Source organism: Oncorhynchus keta, chromosome 18 (genome assembly GCF_023373465.1).
Source record: "Oncorhynchus keta strain PuntledgeMale-10-30-2019 chromosome 18, Oket_V2, whole genome shotgun sequence".
Lineage (NCBI taxonomy): Eukaryota > Metazoa > Chordata > Actinopteri > Salmoniformes > Salmonidae > Oncorhynchus > Oncorhynchus keta.
In genome coordinates this window covers 21656396-21680821 of record NC_068438.1, presented here as the reverse complement: position 1 = coordinate 21680821, position 24426 = coordinate 21656396, and the positions used below count along the sequence as shown (strand labels likewise).

Sequence of the window (24426 nt, the reverse complement as noted above, 5' to 3'; positions counted from 1 at the left end):
GTAAAAACAAACATTGTTTACAATAATGTATGAATATTCACAAATAACATTTACATTACATTTAAGTCATTTATAAAAACATGAGTTTTGAAAAATAATTTAAATGATTTGGCTTATCTTTCAATATATCGTTGAACATAATATACTCTACTACAGAGCTACTCTGGTAGTTTTAAAGTTATGGACAAAATTATACAGCAAAATTGGCATAGTAATGTAACCAATTACAGCCCTCGTTTTACTTGTATCATTGCACATCCTGCTAATCACCAGCAGAAACATTTGCAACAATAAAAAAAAAAATGTTTCCCAATATTCATGTTTATAGTTTTCAATATTCATACATGAATGTAAAAAAAGTGTATTGAAACTAAAATACTACTCATATCAGTGTCACGACTCCCACCGAAGGTGGCTCCCCTGCCTGTTTGGGCGGCGCTCGGCGCTCTACAAACTGACACTGATCCCGTTTTCCTTTTCTGTTTGTTTTGTCTTATTGGTTGCACCTGTCTCTTATTTTGTTTTTTATTCAGGACTATTTAAGCCTGTTCGGCCCGCCTGTTTTGTGCGGGCTTGTTTTCTGTTAGTCGAGGTTGTGCGTGTAGTTCATGTCCGTTTGTGCCCTGTGTTGGGTTGGGTTTTTGTGATGATTTCGCCTGTTATTTTGGGCGTTAGCATTGGAAACCGAAATAAAGTCGGGTTTCACCAGTATCCTCTGCGTTTGACTCCATACCCACTACTCCAGGCGTTGTGACACACAGAGCAAGCAGTAAAGCTTCATATGACACCAATTTTGCTCTAAATTGCTCTAAACACCTACAGATTAAATGGTAGTGGTCACCAACCGGTCAATCGCGATCGACTGATTGATCTTCAAGGCAGTCTAGTCGATCACCAAACATTTCTGTAGAACAGCCAACGATAAAGGCTTGCACTCCTTTTTAATATTATTGCGCTGTTTTGCAGTAGGTGCACTTGATTCAGAAGCCCTGCGCACCGGGTAGGCAAAGTGTTCCCATTTTGAACCATTTAATTTGTCTGAAAAGACCAATTCCGCCGCGAGAGATCTGTCGCTAAATCGAGTGCGCCTACTGCGCTGGCCAATTTGATAGCTCATATCACTACAGCTTCCACAACCCCGGCCACGTTAAATTTGATACTAGCCTATGTGCGATTTCACAACTTTCAAAACCATGAGCAGAGACAACAAAGAGCTTCTGTTTTTATGAGCGAGTTATGTGTTCATTTTTATTTTGCACTATTACAAAACATAAAACGATCTACTCCCTACTTCCACTCGAGCTTCAGCTGCAATAAATGAGTATCTAAATACGGTATATGGATAGCTTTGCGTTTGTATTATTATTAGCAGTTCATCGTGTCTATTTTAATATAAAGGAATATTTAACTTTCTCTGATCATAGGAACATGAATTTGTGCACGACGCAGATGCGGTTTGACTTGAATTTAGCCATCAGGTGGAAGACATGTCCCCTCTCTCTGGTCAGTCTCCTACCGGATGAAAGAAAGAAGAGAATAGGGACCGTGAGAGATGAACCCTCTGCTGCTCTCTCCCTCCCTCCGCTGAGACTAATGCCGCGTTCAAAACTGGGAACTCGGAAATCTCAGACTTCCAACTTCAGTGCGTTTAAAACAACTGGAAACTCAGGGAAAAACGAGAATTCCAAGTAGAAAACTTGGGACTTTAAAACTGAAAGATCACTGTCATGATTTGACCTCGTTTTTCCAGATTTCCCAGTTGTCTTGAAAGCACCATGTAAAATAAAAAATATTAAAATGATTTGCTAATTATTTCAATTCATACTCAGCTGTGCCTTGAAAGTGCTACACCAACAAAAATAATTCTGAGCGGTAGATTTTGGCTTGCTATTTGACTGCGAGGAAAAGGTTGGTGACCACTGCATTATGGAGTCTTAAAGGCCTGGGTAGGTGACCACTGCATTATGGAGTCTTAAAGAAGGCCTGGGTAGGTGACCACTGCATTATGGAGTCTTAAAGGCCTGGGTAGGTGACCACTGCATTATGGAGTCTTAAAGGTAAGGCCTGGGTTGGTGACTGCTGCATCATTGAGTCTTAAAGGTAAGGCCAAAATTAATTATTTCTCAACTATGCTTTTAAATACAAATGTCAAATACATGTAAACAATCTTTCCTCTTTCCACGATGGATTACATTTAGTGAAAATTCCCCAAATCATAGTCTTTTTTTTGTCCTGGTGTAGTATGGAATCAATCTCTATTGGCACCTGTATCTTTGTCAACCCTTTGAAGCTAGCGCTCAGAACACAGGCCTACAGGGAAACATACTGGGAAGGAAGGAGGAAGAAAATACTCCCTGTGTGTTGGCACATAAAAATCTATCATTTTCAGCCCTGAGTGTTTGGCTGACTAATTTTCTCCACATAATCAAGGATAATAGAAAGACTGGAGGGAAGAACTCCTGAACATGCTCTGTGTGCTTGTAGGGGATGTGGCAATATCCATGTGGAATTTAGAATCAATCCCTATTGCTTTGCAAATGAGAGAATGCGCTGAAAACTTGCCCGGCATTCTCAGGGACACAACATACAATCATTCTGTTGTGCTTTCACACGAGTGCACTCGTCGATACAAAAAAAATACCTGGCTTCATTTTCGGTCAGACAGTTACACATTATCTCATTTATACAGCTACTGGGGGCAAGGCAAGGGAAATACAAGGGAGATAATTTTCATGACGCACTCTGCTAGTCTTTTTATCGAATCCTGTCAGAGGCTCAGGCCATTTTTTTGTGTCTAACACACCAATGAAATTACCTGCCAGTCAGGCAGGGGTGAGAAGTCCCATTGGACTGTGTAATTCACTGGGCTGCGAGGGAGGAAGACACAGAGGCAGACTTTCCTGGGTGAGTCTAATGCTCTCTTCGTAGAGGCAGGAGGATACAGGTAGCTAGTATCTACAACACAGAGGTAGAAGTAAAGCTATCTGGCCAATCAATACCAATGCAGAATCAAGAAAGCCATGGTCAGTTAGTTCTGCTAGTGTTGTTTTACTCAAACCATATGAAATAACTAGACAGTCATAACCTGCGCTATGAATGGAATTTGGGTTGACCACATCTTCCTCCCAACCCACAAAACAGACAGCAAAGAGTTCGTGGTGGTTGTAGTTTCTGCTGGTCTTTAGAGACAGAAATAGGTTACAGATGGATAGGTAAAAGCAAACGGACAGAGTGAGAGATGAGTCACAGAAGAGGTCAGAAGGTCCAGAAACAGTGAACTACTCTGTCTTTAATATGCTAATGGTGCAGCTGCTTGAATATGTTTTCACTGCATCATGCTGGCATGTGTGCTCTGCTCCACTCAACAACTTACTTCCCCTGTCAGCCGTTGGCTCTCATCTCTCTCCCCTCCTTCTTCTTCCTTCATTCCTAAGTCATTTAAGCAATGGCAGCTACAGCTATACCGGGGAGGGAGGCAGAGGCACACTGATGCACTCCCTTTATGTCTTGCCAGAGGGTGAGGTGAGTTAGGGTTTGAAGGGGGTTAGGTTTGGTCTCATCACAGCCTGGAGAGATTAGGGGTGGAGAAGAACAGCCAGAATTGAGGCACAACAAAGCAGTGCATTCTGGGAAAGGCATAAACAACGTTCCACCTCCATCCGTTTTGTTGATCGTCTGGATTGGAAGTCAACTGCAAAATAAAGTAATTGACAGTTTTGGGGACAGTGGTTTCGTTGGGCACTTTCTTCTCACCGTCTTACATTTAGGGGATGGATCTATGTTCTGCATCAGTTTTGTCTCGTTATATTGTCCTTTATGAGTTCCTGCCTGATAAGGTACAGCTAATACAGCAGGTTAAGTGATGTCATACACCATTACCCTCTGTAATTAATTCCCATTTAGAGGAGACTGCAGAAGGCCCATCACCCAGTATAGCATCTCATAACCATTAACTACAATCTGCAACATCAACAAATTATAAATGCATAATTCAGCAATAAGGCATGAGGGGTTGTGGTATATGGCCAATATACCACTAAGGGCTATGCATGACGCAACGCAGAGTGCCTGGATACAGTCCTTAGCCATGGTATATTGGCCATATACCACAAACCCCTGAGGTGCCTTATTGCTATTATAGTGGTTACCAATGTAATTAGAGCCGTAAAAATAAATTATTTGTCATACCCGTGGTGTATGGTCTGATATACCACGGCTGTCAGACAAATCAGCATTCAGGGCTCGAAGCACCCAGTATATAATGTCATATATTCCTTATTAATATATATCTGTTTCTCAAACCATCTGTCCATACATCAACCCATTAAACTCAGACAGTGCTTGAAGCTTTCTCTAAGATGGTGGCTGCAGTATTGCATGGTGATTACTACAAATATGAACATACAGATACTGTAACAGTACACAATGTTATATTGAATTCTGTGCATAGGACTATTCAGAGAAAAGAGCGCTTTGGCAACACCAGATGAAAAAACACCCGGTCTCCACAGGGCTCTCCAGGACAATGTCAGCCGTGGTGGTGAGTCTCAGTGTTGGCCCGGTGATCCTGACGGGCTGAGTAGAGACTGGCCTGGAGCAGGCCTCTAGGGCCTTGAGAGAGCGATGGGGATGGGAGAAAGAGGGGTGGAAAAGGAGAGTTAGGAGGAGGGATAGCCTTGCTCTCAACTGGCTGAAACAGCACTAAGACAATACCTCCATCTGCAGTGCACCTGAGGAACAACAATTCAAACCCTCATGCAAAACTGTGTGGAGGAGTTACTTGGCCTGTTTACTCCCCAGTTGTGTCCCCTTTGTCCCAGTAGTGAGGGTCTGAGTACGTGATGGTAGAAAAGTGCCTCCTCACAACTTCCTGGTCTTTCTGCTCAGACACATAGATGATAAAATAAGTATATTATTTAAATACATTTTTCAGCCAAACAATAATACAAATCCGGACAGGACTGGACAGTGTATTCACTGTATCCACATAGCACAGCTTGACCAAGGCTGTCAAACATCACACAGGCCTTGCATGACAAACTAACTAGTGGTGCCCTTTCAAACTCCCTGTGACCTTTGTGTGGTGGTCTTTCCTTAGGGCCATGCTCAGGGCTCACCTCCATCTCCTCCATGGATAGCAGCATGCTCTCCAGGGTGGGGGCCTGGAGCTGTGCCAAACCCTCCATCTGTCTGTCTCCGCCACCCAGATGGCCAGCACTGCATCAGCCAGCAGCTCCTCTAGCAGGGCGTCACTCAGCACCTCAGCGCACTCTGCAGCCTGGAGAGGGAGGTAGATAGCACAGAGCTCATCACATGCATTTGATGGAATCACTTCATGGTTGTTTCCCGAAATGGCACCCTATTCCCTATATAGTGCACTACTTTTGACCAAAGCCCTATGGGCATTTGGGACTCAAATACTGAGAAAAACAGAAATATTGGTAATATAAGTCAGTATCATCACAATATGACAGGGCTACTCACTCTGTCTGTAGCCTGCTCAGACAGCCGATGCCTCAGTGACGATGTGGCCTTTCTGTCCCGGGTCTGAGAGGCAACAGCTCCTATCTGCTGGGGTACACAGGTAGGGCAAGCTCAGTACCACACCACTACTGACCTTCTCCTACCTAACACAAACCACTCCTACTCTAACTCAATCTTGTCACTCAGCACATACACAAGGCTGCAGCAGTACACCCTAGGCCTAGCTGTAAATTCCCTATTCATTTCACTGTGGTGGCACAAATATGGTGGTAAAAGCTGTATGGATTTTTCAATTACAAATTAGATGTATTGATTTTCCCATTCCTCTGAGGGCAGTGGAATTCCTGAGTGAGGGGAAAGCTTTCCTTGGTCCAGGCTTTTCTTCTGTAACAACAATGTGGGTATTGAGTGACAGCAAAGTTACACACTCAGTTGTTTATTCCCCTGCCTGCTGAAAAGCAAGAAAAAACTCAAAAGGATTGTCTATTTTTTGTGTCCATACAACCCTTTATTTTTTTTTAGGGATAGTTTAAATGTCTCTTGGGCCTGGTCCAAGAGAGGCTGAAGTCTCCCTCGGGCCTCCCTGCTCAACTCTCTCAGCCCACTGGGTTGGAGAGCCCACCTCAGACCTGACACACACACATGCACAAGCCTGGTGTGACAATATAGTGTCTTTGAATCCTGTCTACAATAAGTTATTGAAATCAAATCTAACTTTATTCGTCATATGCGCCGAATACAACAGGAGTAGACCTCACCATGAAATGCTTACTTACAAGCCGTTAACCAACAATGCAGTTCAAGAAAGAGTTAAGAAAATATTTACCAAATAAACAAAAGTAAAAAATAATAAAAAGTAACACAATAAAATAACGAGGCTATATACAGGGGTACCGGTACTATGTCAATGTGTTGGGGGCAAAGGTTAGTCGAGGTAATTTGTACATGTAGGTAGGGGTAAGTGACTAAGCATAGAAAATAAACAGCGAGTACCAGCAGTGTAAAAAAAGTGTGTGTGGGGGGTTAATGTAAATAGTCCGGGTGGCCATTTGATCAATTGTTCAGCAGTTTTATGGCTTGGGGGTAGAAGCTGTTAAGGAGCCTTTTGGTCCTAGACTTGGCGCTCCGGTACTGCTCGAGGTGCAGTAGCAGAGAGAACAGTCTATGACTTGGGTGACTGGAGTCTTTGACAATTCTTGGGGCTTTCCTCTGACACCGCCTTGTATATAGGTCCTGGATGGCAGGAAGCTTGGCCCCAGTGATGTACTGGGCCATACGCACAACCCTCTGTAGCGCCTTACGGTCAGATGCCGAGCAGTTGCCATACCTAGCAGTGATGCGTGATGCAACCGGTCAGGATGCTCTCGATGGTGCAGCTGTAGAACATTTTGAGGATCTGGGGACCCATGCCAAATCTTTTCAGTTTCCTGAGGGGGAAAATGTGTTGTCGTGCCCTCTTCACGACTGTCTTGGTGTGTTTGGACCATGATGATGTGGAGACCAAGGAACTTAACTCTCGACCCGCTCCACTACAGCACCATCAATGTTAATGGGGGCCTGTTCGGCCCTCCTTTTCCTGTAGTCCACAATCAGCTCCTTTGTCTTGCTCACACTGAGGGAGAGGTTGTTGTCCTGGCCCAACACTGCTGTCTCATCGTTTTCGGTGATCAGGCCTGTTGTGTCGTCAGCAAACCTAATAATGGTGTTGGAGTCGTGTTTGGCCATGCAGTCGATGGTGTACAGGAGGAGACTAGGGTATTTGGGAGGACGCTGTTGATGTGAGCCATGACAACCCTTTCAAAGCACTTCATGGCTACCGACATGAGTGCTACGGGGCAGTAATCATGTTACCTTCGCTTCCTTGAGCACAGGAACTATGGTAGTGGAGGTTGTACATTTAAAAAAAAAAAAAAATTAAACATTTATTTAACTAGGCTGTAGTGATGCCTCTAGCACTGAGATGCAGTGCCTTAGACCGCTGCGCCACACGGAAGCCCCAGTATATCCTTCGCGTCAGACACGTTAAAGAAAAATCTTTGTCCAGTTTGAGGTGAGTAATCTTTTCGGTCATCAGAGACGTTAGCAGCAACATTAGGTAGAAAATACGTTTTTTTAAAAAGTTAAACATCGCAAAAAAAAATAGCACAGTTGGTTAGCAGCCTGTAAAACGGCAGCAATCCCTACCGGCGGCATTTCATTTGAATTGAATTTTGAACTTGAATCCCCTCTGACTTGGCCATATGGTTTGTCCATTGATTTCCAGACTCATACATGTCACAAACCTGAAGTGCTTCAGGGATGTGTTAAGTTGTCAATTTCACACTGAGGAATTAGTACCTTGACACAACTACTGAACATTTTGACCTTCCACTTTTAGCTTGACGGGTAGACTAACAGTATATTTGTTCCCAGGCTATGACAGGGAGTGTGTACAGGACGTAGTACTACACTAGTGTACTGGATTCTCTGGATGCGTTCTGCTTCATCTTTACTCAGCTGAATTAGGTTCCAGTCACTGCATGGTCATTCTGTCAATCCAGGCTTGCCTGTGCATTCACATAAAGACAACACAAGACAGAACTGTTTCAAATAGAGATCCACATATGTGGATGGCCAGGGTAGGCAGTCATTGTAAAATATGAATTTGTTCTTAACTGACTTGCCTAGTTAAATAAATAAAAACCCAGTCCTAATGTCAGCCACCAAAATCAGGCTGCAGGCATTTGATTAATTATAGACCTCAATTGCACTAATTAAGTTTTGATTAGTGTAGAGGGTTGCAGTGCACTTGAATTTAGGGCAGGCAGGCACTGCTTTCCATCAGGTGCTTTAAAAAAAATTATGTCCCCAATCTAACAAGCAAGCGCCTAGATTTAATTTATTGGAGAGGTTAACTTTCAATTGGAATCAGAGTATTGCTTGCAGCTTTCAGCAAGTGAGGTCTGAGATCAGGGTTTTAAATGACTTAATTACTCAAAATGAGCAAACTCATAATTTAACTGTTCCCTGAGCAGTTTCCATTGGTTCATTCATTCTGCCAGTCCACACAGCTATAACACATACACACTATTTATACAAAACTCCCCTTCCAATTAGTGGATTCAGCCACACCCATTGCAAACATTGGCAGTAGAATGGCCTTACTGAGGAGCTCAGTGACATTCAACGTGGCCTTTCATAGGATGCCACCTTTCCAACAAGTCAGTTTGTCAAATTTCTGCCCTGCTAGAGCTGCTCCGGTCAACTGTAAGTGCTGTTATTGTGAAGTGGAAACGTCTAGGAGCAACAATGGCTCAGCCGCGAAATGGTAGGCCACACAAGCTCACAGAACTGGACCACAGAGTGCTCGTAAAACTCGCCTGTCCTCGGTTGCAACACTCACTACCGAGTTCCAAACTGCCTCTGGAAGCAACGTCAGCACAATCACTTTTCCCCGGGAGTTTCATGTAATGGGTTTGCATGGCCTAGCAGCCGCACACAAGCCTAGAATCACCATGCGCAATGCCAAGCGTTGGCTGGAGTGGTGTAAAGCTCACCTCCACTGGACACTGGAGCAGTGGAAACGTGTTCTCTGGAGTGATGAATCACACTTCACCATCTGGCAGTCCGATGGACAAATCTGGGTTTGGCGGCTGCCAGTAGAACGTTACCTGCCCAAATGCATAATGCCAACTGTAAAGTTTGGTGGAGAAGGAATAATGGTCCGGAACTGTTTTTCTTGGTTCAGGCTAGGCCCCTTAGTTCCAATGAAGGTAAATCTTAATGCTACGGCATACAATGTCATTGTAGACAATTCTGTGCTTCCAACTTTGCAGCAACATTTTGGTAGAAGGCCCTTTCCTGTTCCAGCATGACAATGCCCCCGAGCACAAAGCGAGGTCCATACAGAAACGGTTTGTCGAGATCGGTGTGGAAGAACTTGACTGGCCTGCACAGAGTCCTGACATCAACCCCATTGAACACCAATGGGATGAATTGGAACGCCAACTGCAAGCCAGGCGTAATCGCCCAACGTCAGTGCTCAACCTCACTAATGCTCTTGTGGCTGAATGGAAGCAAGTCCCCGCAGCAACGTTCCAACATCTAGTGGAAAGCCTTCCCAGAAGAGTGGAGGCTGTTATAGCAGCAAAGGGGGACCAACTCCATATTAATGCCCATGATTTTGGAATGAGATGTTCGACAAAGAGGTGTACACATAGTTTTGGTGATGCAGTGTATTATACATAAACTAAAACCTCATAAATGAGACTAGTAAGGAATTGTTATGCTAATAAGGCACAAGGTTGTTTGCCATGTCCAATGGTTTATGTTTTATGTGTTAAATGAAAGGATTTCTGCAAATAAAATGCATTATTGTTATTATCAGTGACCTGAGGGCTTCGTTGTGGGCATGTCTCTGTCTATCACAGGTCAGACAATAGTCCTGCTCTGCTGTCACCACACCACTCAGCTGCTGCTCTGAGGTGCCTGAGGAGCGCTTCAGAGGGGAGAAGAGACATCGAGGCTCTGGTCTCTTCTGAGGGGAGATGGACACATAAAACAAGTAGATTAGAAAAAATTACAATCAAAAGAGAGACTGTAAGAGAGGGAGAGTATGCAGCAAGAGTAAGTTACAAAAGAGAGCCCGAGGACAAGAGAGTGCTCTCCTCTGATCTCACCACTGTTGTTGTTGTTTAGGAGGAAAGTGAGGTGGCGTGGGTATCCAGGGCACAGAGGCCTCCTGTGGGTACTGACCCACTCTCAGCCTGGAAGCCACTGTTGGCTGCAGTAAACCTGCATCCCTCACATGGGCTCCCTGCTTCTGGACAAAGATAATGTTTAAGAGACACAAATGTAGTACAAATAGTTCAGGCTAGACCGTTATTAATAGACATATTAAAATACATTTAATTGCGCCAAAAATGTACTAATTAAACTCACTGACCTTTGTCCTGTCGGGGTGCAGTGCTCCTCCTTGACTGTTGGGGACCTGTACCCCACCTTCCCTCAGTTCTCTAAGATGGACCAGGCTCTCCAGGCCAACCCTGAGCACCTGTCTGCGATCCAGCTGTGGAGGAGGCTCTGTGGCTCTGGGTGGCTGCTGATGCTGAGGGACCGCTCTCCTATTTTGCTAACAACACAACATTGGCTCATCATCAATTTTTATTGAAATGTTGTTTTGAAACACTTTAACAGCTAGGCGCTTAATCATTTCTATAGGCCCTTACAGATAAGTGTTACAGTGCTTGGCATGACTAATCAAACCCGTATGTATGGCCCTTAACACCTGCATGCTCCTTTGACAGACTACACAATTATCTGGCCAACTAGCACACAAACAGACACCTGCCTGCTGCTTGTTTAGCAGTGTGGAGAAGGTACAGTAGGGGTTTGTTCATTGAAAGTGAGAACTGTTATTAGTTGCCAAGGAGACCTGCGCATACTATCCAGTTCAAACCCTCTCGTGGTGTGTGGTGGTTGCATCATATCTCCCACAGGGAGACTGTACACAGTAGGAGCTAACAACCCACACAATGAGCTGCCTCCAGGAGACCCATGGCCAGAGAACCGGACGCCGGCCCTGCTCTCCCCTCTTTGTGTCAGTCAGCCAGTCCCTCATTAATCTCCACCCTGGTGCCATGATTCAAGCTCGGTGGGAGGCCCAAACTCACACAGCACTTAAGCCTTCAGGTAATTTCCTGAGCCATGGGAAACGTAATAATCTTCTACCTCGTTCACAATGAAAGAACAGGGTAAACAACAAAGACACGAGACGCTCAAATTAAAAATGCAATTTCAGTAATCGTTCCACCCACGCAATAAATGTTCTATTTTTGGATCAGATATTTTATCAACGGCTGTGTCTGTGTGACTGTGGTTTCAACCGTAGGATGGGGATGCTGATTTGTCTGACACATTTGCTGTGTTGGTTGTTCCCGGTTTAATGATGTATGAAATTAATTTACATGAGTTATTGATGTTATGAGGATATGGAATAATGAGCCAATAAAAAAAAAGACTAGATAATTAGGCTATCCTTATTAAAATACGAATAAAATAGCTTCAGCAGCACAGCTGACTGGGATAATGAGTGTCTCTGAATGCTGAGTCATTCAGCTAGAATTAGAATGAGAACACCTGCTCGTTGCTCACCAGGGAAGGACTTCTTGGGGCCTGCTGCTCTACGAGGTCCTCTGAGACCCCTGGTGGCAGAGCCCCTGGGTGCACGGGGATGTGGGGGAGACGTGCTGCGATGTGGAGACCTGCGGCAGCGTGCAGGGGAGGAACTGCGTGCTCGGGCGTGCCTCCTATGTACTGGACTCTCCTGCTCCTGAGAGCAGTATCCAGGGTCTGAGAGAGACAGAGAGAGACACGAAAATCAAATATATTCTGTATACATTCAAATTAAAGAAGCCAAATAAAACCTAAATTAAATGTACTGTATAATACTTCAGCTCTACCTATGGTTTTGTAGCTCTCCAGCACATTTATTTCCACTTTTTTTAGATTGAATAGCTTTGGTTTTTAAATGGAGTATTGCTTGTATAACCTAATATAGATGTATAAGGAAGCTAATATAGATGTATAAGGAAGCTACTTATCAAAAAGTACCAATAGATGTACAGTAGTTGATTGGGGAAATGTTCTGGTGCCCATCTTCTGTGTAATGAGGTGAAAGTGACCTGTAGGTGGATTAAATATATGGATGCATCGCAAATGGCTTTCTATTTCCTATACAGTGCATTACTTTTGACCAGAGACCTTTGGCCCTGCCCCTGATCAAAAGTACTGCACTATAAAGATAATAAGGAGCCATTTGGGACTCAGCCTATGACTGATCCCTAGTTTCTGCAGGATGTCCAGGGCAGTCTCTGGGATGGCTGATCCCTGGCCCACCTCCACCTTGGCCGAGCACAGAGAAAGCTGGCGGATCAGCTGGCCCAACTCTTTACAATGGGAGGGCATCCTACCCTCAGACGTGTCAGACAGCTGATTAGTGAACCTCTGCATGGCCCTGATCGCCCCTCTTTGGGCAGCAGCCAACCTGTCCATCGATCTGGACTGAGAAAAGGAAGGCGAGGGAGATGGGTGTTAGTCTTTGTCATTGTCCTCATCATGAACCTCATCAGAGTATGACAGCTTTGGTTATTAAGTGAGAGTTACTTTGTTTGTGTGATCAATCTTCTGTGAGCGCAGTTTGTCTAAATCCTTTTGGATCTTTTTCGCCTGTTGTTGTAGCACATAGATGATGCGTGCAGAACGGGCTGCCTGTTCCTGTCTGCGGACCACCACCCTGCGCTGCTCATCAGGCTCCAAGGGCTCTGCAACCATTCACCCTGGAATGCACAGTATGCCAACAAGGTGCCACTCCAGCTGTGTTACCCATAGAAATATAATCACTACAACAGGCCTAGAACCTCTGACCATGGTGATTTGACTGGTAAACTCATGGGTAAGTTTAATTATGTGGAGTTACCTCTGTTTGTGAGCTGATCTAATCTCTGGATGTAGTTGGCCAGCTCTCTCTGCAGTCTGTGGGCCTCCTGGCTGAGTGCTGTCTGGGGCTCCTGGCTGGCTGACTGCTTTGGGCCTGGGTCTCTGGTTGGGGGGGACAGGCCATGATCAGGCCCAGGGGGTACAGAGATATACTTCTGGGAGGTGTATACAAGCACCTTGGCTCCAGACCGAGTCACTTCTGTCTTTGACCTCCCCTTAGGAAAAACCCTCTTCTGCTTGAAATTGAAAAATGATCAAGGTTGATAATCGATTATAAAGGTTGATGAATGATTAATCACAGAGTAAAATTGATATAAACTGTACAAGTGAAAGGGGAGTGAGCCTTATTTACCTGCTCCACTGGTCTCCTCTGGCTGTGGTCTGATGGGGGAGCTGTTCAATGACTCCTGTCGTCTCTTCCTCAGATCTCTCTTGGCCAGCCTGATTGCAGACAGCAGACGCACCTCAGACAGAGCAGAGAAACACAGAGAGCTGCAGGTGCTATCCAGGTCATCCCAATCCTCTACCCAGGGCATCAGCTTCTCAATCACAATGGGTTCAGGTGGGCCAACTTGGCTAGCACGGTTATAGGCGTTGGGAGGCATGGCTGCATTGAAGAGTAACTGAAAGAAAACAATAGTGGCACTGGAATCATTCCTGCTGTTGCAATGACAGAGCTACCAATTTAGCTAGCTAGCTAAGTTGACGTTACATCCAGCTGTCCAACTTATGACCTGGCCACATAAACTGGCATTCACAACGTTAAAATGTTATATTTCAATATCCATCATGAGAGAGTAGAGGGTACAGTAGTATTTTATTAATCACAATTTGGGAAATTGTTTCATCACTTCAGAATCATCAATCAATAAAATGACAAAGTCAGGACCCATACCAGTGACAGACACATGATAAAACACATATTATAAACTGGGTGGACCGAGCCCTGAATGCTGATTGGCTGACAACCGTGGTATACGGGTGTGACAAAACATTTATTTTTACTACTCTAATTATGTTGGTAGCGATTTTATAATAGCAATAAGGCACCTTGGGGGTTTGTGACAGATGGCCAATATATCACGTTGCATCTTGCCTAAGAACGGCCCTTAGCTGTGGTATATTGGCCATATATCAAACCCCCTCAGGCATCATTGCTTAAATAAAACACCTGCACGTTAATAGCCATAAAAGATAGGTAAGAAAGTATGTTGTCTATCCTCCTGGGAAACAGCAACAACTACACAAATAAAAGGCATAACAAATTAGTAATTTGTGATGACTGTGGGTAAAAAGGACCTCCGGGACATCTCTGTGGAGTGTTTGGGCAGGATGAACCTGCTACTGTGTTGCATTAGAGTGCTGTGGAGTGGGTGTGGCATTGTCCATAATCATGTGTGTTGAAGCTTGCATCCTTTTTATGAACATGTCTTGCATTGACTCAACTGCATATGATTGTATCACTTTCTTTATGATTTTGTCCAGTCATCCTTCACGAAGTTTCCCTTCCAGCACACAATGGCATAACACAAAACACTAGCTACTACACTGCTGTAAAACATGAGAAGCATTGTCTCACACATTAAAATATAAATAATAATATAATATATGCCATTTAGCTGACGCTTTTATCCAAAGCGACTTACAGTCATGTGTGCATACATTCTACGTATGGGTGGTCCCGGGAATCGAACCCACTACCCTGGCGTTACAAGCGCCATGCTCTACCAACTGAGCCACAGAAGGAAGCTAGATACTCTGGGAATTATCCTTCAGTTTATTGTCCACTATAACTCTCAGGACTCTTAATTCAGTGTGATGAGCATCGTCACCTTTCATGATACAACTTGCTTTTGCAGAGTCTGAGAATTTCTGCAGGTGGCGCAGTTCATTGTTGTGTGTGAAATAATTGTATGTATTGAGAGGAAACGGGAAAGGTGACAGGGCCCTTCCAAGTGGGGTTAACGTTACCGTGTTTGCGCATATCTGGTCTCATACTGCCTGGTTCAATCTTACGAACTGTGGTCTTATTGGTCAGATAGTTAACAATCCATTTGACCATATGTGGGTTTACATGAACGTCTTTCAGCTAACGTTATCTTACCTGGGTCTGAGAAAGCCGTGCTTCGATTTGGACCTAATGTGACCCAGCTTTTCGATTGTCCTAGGTCATCGGGAACTCTAGGTTTGCAGTCATGGCTGTTCCTAAATCCCCTAGCTAATTACTGGTGTATCTACATCAGCTGTAGCCTGTATACCTAGCTACCTGCCTAGATAGCTAACTAACGTTAGCTTTGATACATTTTGCAAACCCTTGCTTAACATTTCAGTACGTATCTAGCCATGCAACCAGATGGTACAATATTCTTCGAATATTATCATGTAAAGAAAGTGAAAATATTTAGCAAGGATACTATTTGTACGGGATAGACGTCGACAGCTAGCTAGCAAGCTATCACAGCTAAAACGGTTTAAAATGCCGCCATGACAACAAATAATAAGCGCCGCCTTCTGTAAAAACAAGAAATTGGTATTTCTAACCTACGGAAAGCAGAAACTGTCAAACATAACCAGATGTAGGACATTTAAAATACTAATTTTACTAAAATGTGATAACTATGATAAAATTGTTTTTCTATCTATTTGTGTCCATAATGTTCTGTTTGTTTCGATGAAACAGTCATCAAAAGCAGTACAAGAATAGGATGGTGTTGTCATATCAGTTTTATTTTTCATAGACAGGAAGAGGAAGTGTTGTCATGCGTTTTCTGTACTGATAGCAAAGATTATGGATATACTGACAAGATACTTGCCTCTCTGCCCTTAACAATGGGTGTCGTTGTCCACAAAGCGGCAAGGCGGGGTGTCTAGCTCCCGCCTATCCTTTCTTTGGATTGGTGGATATCTCATATTGTATTCGATGAGGGTTGTTGACGTTAACTGTCTGTATTCAATGGAGAAATGCTACGCTACAAGCCTCATATCATGAATATGCATAGCCATCTCGAGATGACTACGGTATAAAGTGTTTTTAATCAAAGATGAGGCGATGTCATGTGTCCTACTTATATCAGTACAGTCGTAACAACCCAAACATTACGAAACTTACAATCAATCAAATAAACCTCAAGTAGCAAATAAACCGTACATTTTTGTTGTTGACCAAATTCGAAACTCTCAATTGACCTCCAAACAAAAACTCCTTGCTCGGTGGGCGAAAAAAACACCACCTGCCGGACGGAGACAGATTTTCCGCCGAGTTGGGCCTCTCTCTTTACTTCTTCCTCTCTGGTCATAGTATTTTAGAAGCGATCATAGTCCAACTCGTTTTTATTCTTGCGTGAAACGATTCATACCTGCTTGCTTTGCCTACGATAATTGATAATACTGCTACTTGTTCTATTTCATCATGTCTCATTACGAAGAAGTAAAGGTCCATGGTTATGACGAATTCTGCAAAGCAGTGTCTGAGCGAAAAGGAAAGGACATATTCGCATATTTCTCTGGCGATAAAGACGCTCAAGGGATGAGCTGGTGTCCAGATTGTGTGGAAGGTATTATAGTTATTATTTTATTGCGGTATTGATTTGTACTTTACACGTATAGCAGTTGGCTTTCTTTTCCAGCTGTCTGGAATAATGCGTCAGTCTCTGCTGCATTATGGTCAGCAATTCATTGTAGCCAAGCCAACTATTCTCTGTAATGTGTTTACTGGGGATGCTCGTCTTATGCTCTATTTTCTGTATTATTTTAGGAAGTTATAGCTGTTGTGTGATTTATTGCTTGCATAAACCAAAGCCACACAGATTTGCCAGCTTTGTTCTGCTCCTTCCCCTTCAGCTGAGCCAGTTGTTAGAGGAGAGATGTCCCACCTTCCCGAGGGCTCTGTCTTCATCTACTGTCAGGTTGGAGAGAGGCCATAGTATGTACTCAACTTTTTCTTCATATTCACTGGTGATGATAGGAGAATGATAATTCTGTGCTATCAACAGGCAATAGAAAATAAGTGTTTTTCATACCCGCAAATGCAGCCAGTAGTTTTGAAAAGCTTTGTGCAAGTTGTAACATCACGATTTGTTGGCTCTCTCAGGCAGCATATTTGAATTGAGCAAAATACACTGAACAAAAATATAAACACAATGTAATGTTTCATTACTGAAATAAAAGATCCCAGAAATGTTCCATGAGCGCAAAAAGTGTATTTCTCTCCAATTTTGTTTACATCCTTGTTATTGAGCATTTCTCCTTTGCCAAGATAATCTGTCTCTTGACAGGTGTGGCATATCAAGGAACTGATTAAACATCATGATCATTACACAGGTGCACCTTGTGCTTGGGACAATAAAAGGCCACTCTAAAATGTGCAATTTGACACACAACACAATGCCACAGATGTCTCACGTTTTGAGGGAGTGTGAAATTGGCATGCTGACTCCAGGAATGTCCACCAAAGCTGTTGCCAGATAATTGAATGTTATCTTTTAACCATAAGCCGCCTCCAACATTGCTTTAGATCATTTTTGCAGTACGTTCAACCGGCCTCACAACTGTAGACCACGTATATGGCATTGTGTGGGCCAGCGGTTTGCTGATGTCGACATTGTGAACAGAGTGCCCCATGGTCCCTGTGCCCAAGAACACTAAGGTAACATGCCTGCCTAAATGACTACTGACCTGAGCACTCACGTCTGTAGCCATAAATTGCTTTGAAAGGCTGGTCATGGGTTACATCAACACCATTATCCCAGAAACCCTGGACCCACTCCAATTTGCGTACTGCCCCAACAGATCCACAGATGATGCCATCGCTACTGCACTCTGCACTGCCCTTTCACACCTGGACAAAAGGAACACCTATGTGAGAATGCTATTCATTGACTACAGCTCAGCGTTCAACACCATAGTGCCCTCAAAGCTCATCATTAAGCTAAGGACCCTGTGACTAAACACCTCCCTCTGCAACTGGATCCTGTACTTCCTGTTGGGCCACCCCCAGGTGTTAAGGGTAGGTAACAACACAACCGCCACACTGATCCTCAACACAGGGGCCCCTCAGGGGTGCGTGCTCAGTCCCCTCCTGTACTCCCTGTTTACTCATGACTGCACGGCCGTGCACGACTCCAACACCATCCATTAAGTTTTCCGGTGACACAACAGTGACAGGCCTGATTACCGACAACAACGAGACAGCCTATAAGGAGGAGGTCAGAGACCTGACCGTGTGGTGCAAGGACAATCTCTCCCTCAATGTGATCAAGACAAAGGAGAACATTGTGGACTACAGGAAAAGGAGGACAGCACGCCCCCATTCTCATCAACGGGTCTGTAGTGGAGCAGGTTGAGAGCTTCAAGTTCCTTGGCGTCCACATCACCAATAAACTAACATGGTCCAAGCACACCAAGACTTTTGAAGAGCGCACAACAAAACCTATTCTCCCTCAGGAGACGGAAAAGATTTAGCATGGGTCCTCAGAAGATTCTACAGCTTCACCATTGAGAGCATCCTGACAGGTTGTATCACTGCCTGGTATGGCAACTGCTCGGTCCTCCAACCGCAAGGCACTACAGAGGTTAGTGCGTACGGCCCAGTACATCACTGGGGCCAAGCTTCCTACCATCCAGGACCTCTATACCAGGCGGTGTCAGAGAAAGGCCTTAAAAACAGTCAAAGACTCCACCCACCCTAGTCATAGACTGTCCTCTCTGCTATTGCACGGCAAGTGGTACCGGAGCGTCAAGTCTAGATCCAAGAGGTTTCTAAACAGCTTCTACCCCCAAACCATAATACTCCTGAACATCTAATCAAATGGCTACCCAGACTATTTGCACCCCCCCTCCTTTACACTGCTGCTACTCTCTGTTATTATTTATGCATAGTCACTTTAATAACTCTACCTACATGTACATATTACCTCCGTCACCTGGACTAACCGGTGCCCCTGCACATTGACTCTGTACCGGTACCCCCTGAATATAGCCTCCACATTGACTCTGTACCGGTACCCCCTGTATATAGCCTCCACATTGACTCTGTACCGGTACCCCCTGTATATAGCCTCCACATTGACTGTACCGGTACCCCCTGTATATAAACCTCGCTATTGTTATTTGACGGCTGCTCTTTAATTATTTGTTACTTATCCTTCTTTTTTTATAGGTATTTTTCTTAACTGAATTGTTGGTTAAGGGCTTGTATAAGTAAGTATTTCACTGTAAGGTGAACCTACACCTGTTGTTTTTGGCGCATTTGTAGCAGTGGGGTTATGGTATGGGCAGGCATAAGCTACGGACAAAGAACACAATTGGATTTCATCAAGGGCACTTTGAATGCACAGAGATACCGTGACGAGATCCTGAGGCCCATTGTCGTGCCATTCATCCACCGCCATCACCTCATGTTTCAGCATAATCATTTATTGCCCAATGTCGCAAGGATCTGTTCTGTACACAATTCCTGGAAGCTGAAAATGTTCTTCCATGGCCTGCATACTCACCAGACATGTCACCCATTGAGTATGTTTGGGATACTCCGGATAGACGTGTACGACAGCGTTTTCCAGTTCCCGCCAATACCAGATACTGACTGATTTTCTGATCCGCGCACCTACCTTTTTCAAAAGTACAGTGCCTTGCGAAAGTATTCGGCCCCCTTGAACTTTGCGACCTTTTGCCACATTTCAGGCTTCAAACATAAAGATATAAAACTGTATTTTTTTGTGAAGAATAAACAACAAGTGGGACACAATCATGAAGTGGAACGACATTTATTGGATATTTCAAACTTTTTTAACAAATCAAAAACTGAAAAATTGGGCGTGCAAAATTATTCAGCCCCTTTACTTTCAGTGCAGCAAACTCTCTCCAGAAGTTCAGTGAGGATCTCTGAATGATCCAATGTTGACCTAAACGACTAATGATAATAAACACAATCCACCTGTGTGTAATCAAGTCTCCGTATAAATGCACCTGCACTGTGATAGTCTCAGAGGTCCGTTAAAAGTGCAGAGAGCATCATGAAAAACAAGGAACACACCAGGCAGGTCCGAGATACTGTTGTGAAGAAGTTTAAAGCCGGATTTGGATACAAAAAGATTTCCCAAGCTTTAAACATCCCAAGGAGCACTGTGCAAGCGATAATATTGAAATGGAAGGAGTATCAGACCACTGCAAATCTACCAAGACCTGGCCGTCCCTCTAAACTTTCAGCTCATACAAGGAGAAGACTGATCAGAGATGCAACCAAGAGGCCCATGATCACTCTGGATGAACTGCAGAGATCTACAGCTGAGGTGGGAGACTCTGTCCATAGGACAACAATCAGTCGTATATTGCACAAATCTGGCCTTTATGGAAGAGTGGCAAGAAGAAAGCCATTTCTTAAAGATATCCATAAAAAGTGTTGTTTAAAGTTTGCCACAAGCCACCTGGGAGACACATCAAACATGTGGAAGAAGGTGCTCTGGTCAGATGAAACCAAAATTGAACTTTTTGGCAACAATGCAAAACGTTATGTTTGGCGTAAAAGCAACACAGCTCATCACCCTGAACACACCATCCCCACTGTCAAACATGGTGGTGGCAGCATCATGGTTTGGGCCTGCTTTTCTTCAGCAGGGACAGGGAAGATGGTTAAAATTGATGGGAAGATGGATGGAGCCAAATACAGGACCATTCTGGAAGAAAACCTGATGGAGTCTGCAAAAGACCTGAGACTGGGACGGAGATTTGTCTTCCAACAAGACAATGATCCAAAACATAAAGCAAAATCTACAATGGAATGGTTCAAAAATACACATATCCAGGTGTTAGAATGGCCAAGTCAAAGTCCAGACCTGAATCCAATCGAGAATCTGTGGAAAGAACTGAAAACTGCTGTTCACAAATGCTCTCCATCCAACCTCATTGAGCTCGAGCTGTTTTGCAAGGAGGAATGGGAAAAAATTTCCGTCTCTTGATGTGCAAAACTGATAGACATACCCCAAGCGACTTACAGTTGTAATCGCAGCAGAAGGTGGCGCTACAAAGTATTAACTTAAGGGGGCTGAATAATTTTGCACGCCCAATTTTTCAGTTTTTGATTTGTTAAAAAAGTTTGAAATATCCAATAAATGTCGTTCCACTTCATGATTGTGTCCCACTTGTTGTTGATTATTCACAAAAAAATACAGTTTTATATCTTTGTTTGAAGCCTGAAATGTGGCAAAAGGTCGCAAAGTTCAAGGGGGCCGAATACTTTCGCAAGGCACTGTATCTGTGACCAACAGATGCATATCTATATTCCCAGTGATGTGAAATTTATAGATTTATTTCAATTGACTGATTTCCTTATATGAACTGTAACTCAGTAAAATCTTTGAAATTGTTGCGTTTTTATATTTTTGTTCAGTATATATATATATAATGCACAAAATTATACGTTTGACCTAAATGTCTGACATGTATTTTGCTTAATTTACCTTTTCATCTTCGACCAGTTGGAAGGATCCCAATAATAAGTTCAAGAAGACTCTGAAGCTCAGTGGAGTTCCCACTCTGATCCGATATGGCACGGTGAGCATAAGATCACAAAGAAAATAATTTCTAGTATAGTGATCGATTAGCAAATTGCCTTTTCAAAGGAGAATTTCTCTCTTCAATTTTGGGTTTTCTTTGGATTTTGTGGCAACACCCAAAGGCTCCTAAAAGCATTGAATGTTTTTTTTTTATAGATAGTCTGTAAAAAACTTTAAACTGTTACAACACATTGGCGAGGTTGTTATTAACCATTTATACACTTTATAAATTCTATATAAAATATAGCTTCAGGGAAAGTGTTACCAAAACATGCTAAGTTATGTTTCTTTTCTTTTCCTCCATCATCTAATTCAGCCTCAGAAGCTGGTTGAAGAGGAGTGCTTCAAAGCTGACCTGGTGAGGATGATGTTCACCGAGGACTAGAGGACCACACTCGCCCTGCACTGGGTCATCTTCCATTTCACACTGTCCTGTCTTTTTCCTGAGATCCAGCCCCAGCCCAGGCACCTTTTCACTACACTAGATTGAACAGAAATAATTGTTTCTTTGAAATTCAAATACACACTCCTCTCCCTGCGAGGTAGTGTTAATCAGTGAATGTGTTGCTATTCTTACATGGAAATAAAAAGCAACTATAACATAACCAGAGGCCTTGGTAGAGGTAGTTGACTGCTTTTATAACTTGATGTTTAATGTAGTAAATTAAATTGAAGAGTTATAATAACATAGCCCACTTTTGACAAATATATTAGATACCCCTAAGTGGTAGGCAGCCTACTCCTAGTGTGATGTGCCAGATGAATTGATGATTCTTACTTATAGCAGAAATCTTTATAGTGAAGATATCAACTGAAACATTACCTGTTATACTGTGATTGGCGTGTTATTGTGTAGAACTTAGTCAAATGAAATAAATGATGGTTGGATGAAAACAATTGTATGTGTAAAATGGTTTGTCTATAGTGCAGTTCACTTTGAGACGCTAGGTGGCACCATCAGCCTGTCTACAAACATTTTATTTAACTAGACATTAGGCCTAATGTGTCTTATAATAAACATTTAGGTTCGCATTTTATCTTGATATTTAAAACATTTTATGTGAAATTATATTATAATATAATTGTCACATTTAATAATAGGCCATGTTGTATTTGGAAACCGGCTCATGAAGAAGAAAGTAACCTAGCCCTCGTTCTGTCATTCGAGTTTAATGTACTAATAGGCCAAACATGCCATGTGTGTACCATGTAGGCCAAAACATGCTCAATGCTAACAACAATCAGTCTTTGAACTTGATCAACTAATGGTGAACTTGATCAAGTAATGCTATTCAATACAAGACCAAACAAAGGTGGTCAGATTTTATTTATATATATATATATATATATATACATCAAGAATATTATAGAGATGCAATATCGCCATTTTATAACTAGGTGTCATGAAAGAGTTGCTTTCTTGCTTTGACGTGAGTGCAACCACTTCTATTGAGTATAATTGGAGCGCATTCCTGCACACCACACATTGGAGCGACTGAGCTGAGTGGATGATATCTGTAGTTGTGCACACATTTGAGCATAGGCTATATAACGAATTGGGGCTCTCTCCAAGGAAGCTAAATTGGAGGACGAGGGCGTGTTGGTTTTCATTTTCTGCAGTATTGGTAAGAGAACGGAATATATTAGGGTCTGTTTCAAGGACTCGAGCAGCATGTCGGAGTTACTGGTGAATCTACTCGGGGAGCGGCTCGTCAACAGCGAGACAGCCGAGGTGGATGTACAGGCGCTGGGCATCAAGCTGTCCCTGGTCGGGCTCTACTTCGGCTGCAGTTTAAACGGTCCCTGTAAGCAGTTCAACGCCAGTCTGTGTGAGTTTTATAGCAAGTTCAAAAAATCATCTGAACATAAAGACAAATTGGAAATCGTCTTCGTCTCATCTGATCAGGACCAGAAACATTGGCAAGACTTTTTACAGGAGATGCAATGGCCGGCATTGCCTTTCAAAGATAGACACAAAAAGGTAAGCACTGACTAATACAAATGTGAACCTGGAATTGCACGCTGATTTAAAAAAAAAATGTGACACCCATATATTTAGGCTACCCTGGTCATTTGGCCAATAAACCCTTATTTAAATAAACAACATGCGTGGCCCAATTTTATATAGGCCTACCTTACAGTGCACAGGTGTATGCTTTCATGTGGGTCATTGGAAATAACTGACTGTGGAACCAAAAGTTGATACAGGGTCTAACATGTTTTTAATGTTGACAGCTGACCTATTTTTTTTTCAGTAGGTAGATTAATTTGTCACTGTCTTATGTTATGTATATAGATTACGGTTTATACAGAAGGACCACTGTATTTCTTCCAGGTTCCATTGTTTGCATTGAATACATCATATAGCCTATCTATTGTGCACTGCAGTGCCATGTGTCACATTATCTATAGCCTAAATATCCATATTGAAATAATAAAATGTCACACACACACACACACACAGGTAGTGGGAAGATATGCTGATGTCTACAATGCATTGTTATTCATAGTGAAATCTATAGAAACCTTTTTAATTCAAACACTCTGGTAACAAATTACATTGGGGGGAGAAAAAACAAACATTTTAGGGGCAGGATCATTTACAAAACATTTACAAAAAAAATCTTGAGAAACTTTAATTATTGTAGGCCATTTGAAATAGCGACAATGCTTTCTAAATATTGATCTAAATATAGTAAAAATGTTTTTTTTTCTCTATAATATATCTAAGGTTTACTATAGCCCAGGTGAAATTATCGATGATGAAAAGAGTTATTGTAAAAAAGTCTAATGTATTTTTTAAATCGGTGTTATTAAAATATGTGAAACTCGAGACAATGGCCTACTCTTTGGTTGTTAGGATTTTGTTCAATGTAATTATTTAATTGTAGGGCCATTATTTAGGATCCAGAAG

General features: G+C 42.9%; 3 protein-coding genes and 1 long non-coding RNA gene across 12 annotated transcripts in view; 3 read left to right on the top strand and 1 right to left on the bottom strand.

Annotated features, from left to right (window-relative positions):
- Positions 1 to 24426, bottom strand: part of LOC118397453 (rRNA methyltransferase 3A, mitochondrial-like) — a 114572-nt gene that overhangs the window by 2489 nt on the left and 87657 nt on the right. For 2 of the 9 annotated variants that reach the window (XM_052467629.1, XM_052467628.1), the window contains exons 5-15: positions 13313 to 13583; positions 12941 to 13062; positions 12628 to 12800; positions 12435 to 12525; positions 11617 to 11814; positions 10409 to 10594; positions 10143 to 10285; positions 9855 to 10000; positions 5485 to 5568; positions 5118 to 5278; positions 3374 to 4879 (exon numbers count right to left, since the gene is read on the bottom strand). In XM_052467629.1, coding sequence (XP_052323589.1) covers positions 12959 to 13062; positions 13313 to 13583 — 375 coding nt within the window. In that variant the 3' untranslated portion in view covers positions 3374 to 4879; positions 5118 to 5278; positions 5485 to 5568; ... (5 more) ...; positions 12628 to 12800; positions 12941 to 12958. Of the gene's footprint in view, positions 1 to 3263; positions 4880 to 5117; positions 5279 to 5484; positions 5569 to 9854; positions 10001 to 10142; positions 10286 to 10408; positions 10595 to 11616; positions 11815 to 12434; positions 12526 to 12627; positions 12838 to 12940; positions 13197 to 13312; positions 13584 to 24426 lie in introns of those variants that run through there. The other 7 variants (XM_035792206.2, XM_035792209.2, XM_035792211.2 and 4 more) reach the window with 7 other exon arrangements.
- Positions 1443 to 13527, top strand: LOC127908686 (uncharacterized). The gene is made up of 4 exons (XR_008068030.1): positions 1443 to 2904; positions 5099 to 5290; positions 12703 to 12916; positions 13386 to 13527. It is a non-coding gene; the product is annotated as an uncharacterized LOC127908686 (long non-coding RNA).
- On the top strand, positions 16188 to 22409 carry txndc17 (thioredoxin domain containing 17). Its single transcript, XM_035792218.1, has 4 exons — positions 16188 to 16514; positions 16801 to 16882; positions 21435 to 21510; positions 21829 to 22409. The coding sequence occupies exons 1-4, from the start codon at positions 16370 to 16372 to the stop codon at positions 21895 to 21897; spliced, it is 372 nt and encodes a 123-aa protein (XP_035648111.1). The 5' UTR covers positions 16188 to 16369; the 3' UTR covers positions 21898 to 22409.
- The window catches only part of nxn (nucleoredoxin), an 86226-nt gene continuing 84778 nt past the window's right edge, over positions 22979 to 24426 (top strand). Inside the window, exon 1 of the mRNA XM_035792213.2 lies at positions 22979 to 23493. Within this exon, the coding sequence (XP_035648106.1) occupies positions 23185 to 23493 (309 nt within the window). The 5' untranslated portion in view covers positions 22979 to 23184. The remainder of the gene's footprint in view (positions 23494 to 24426) is intronic.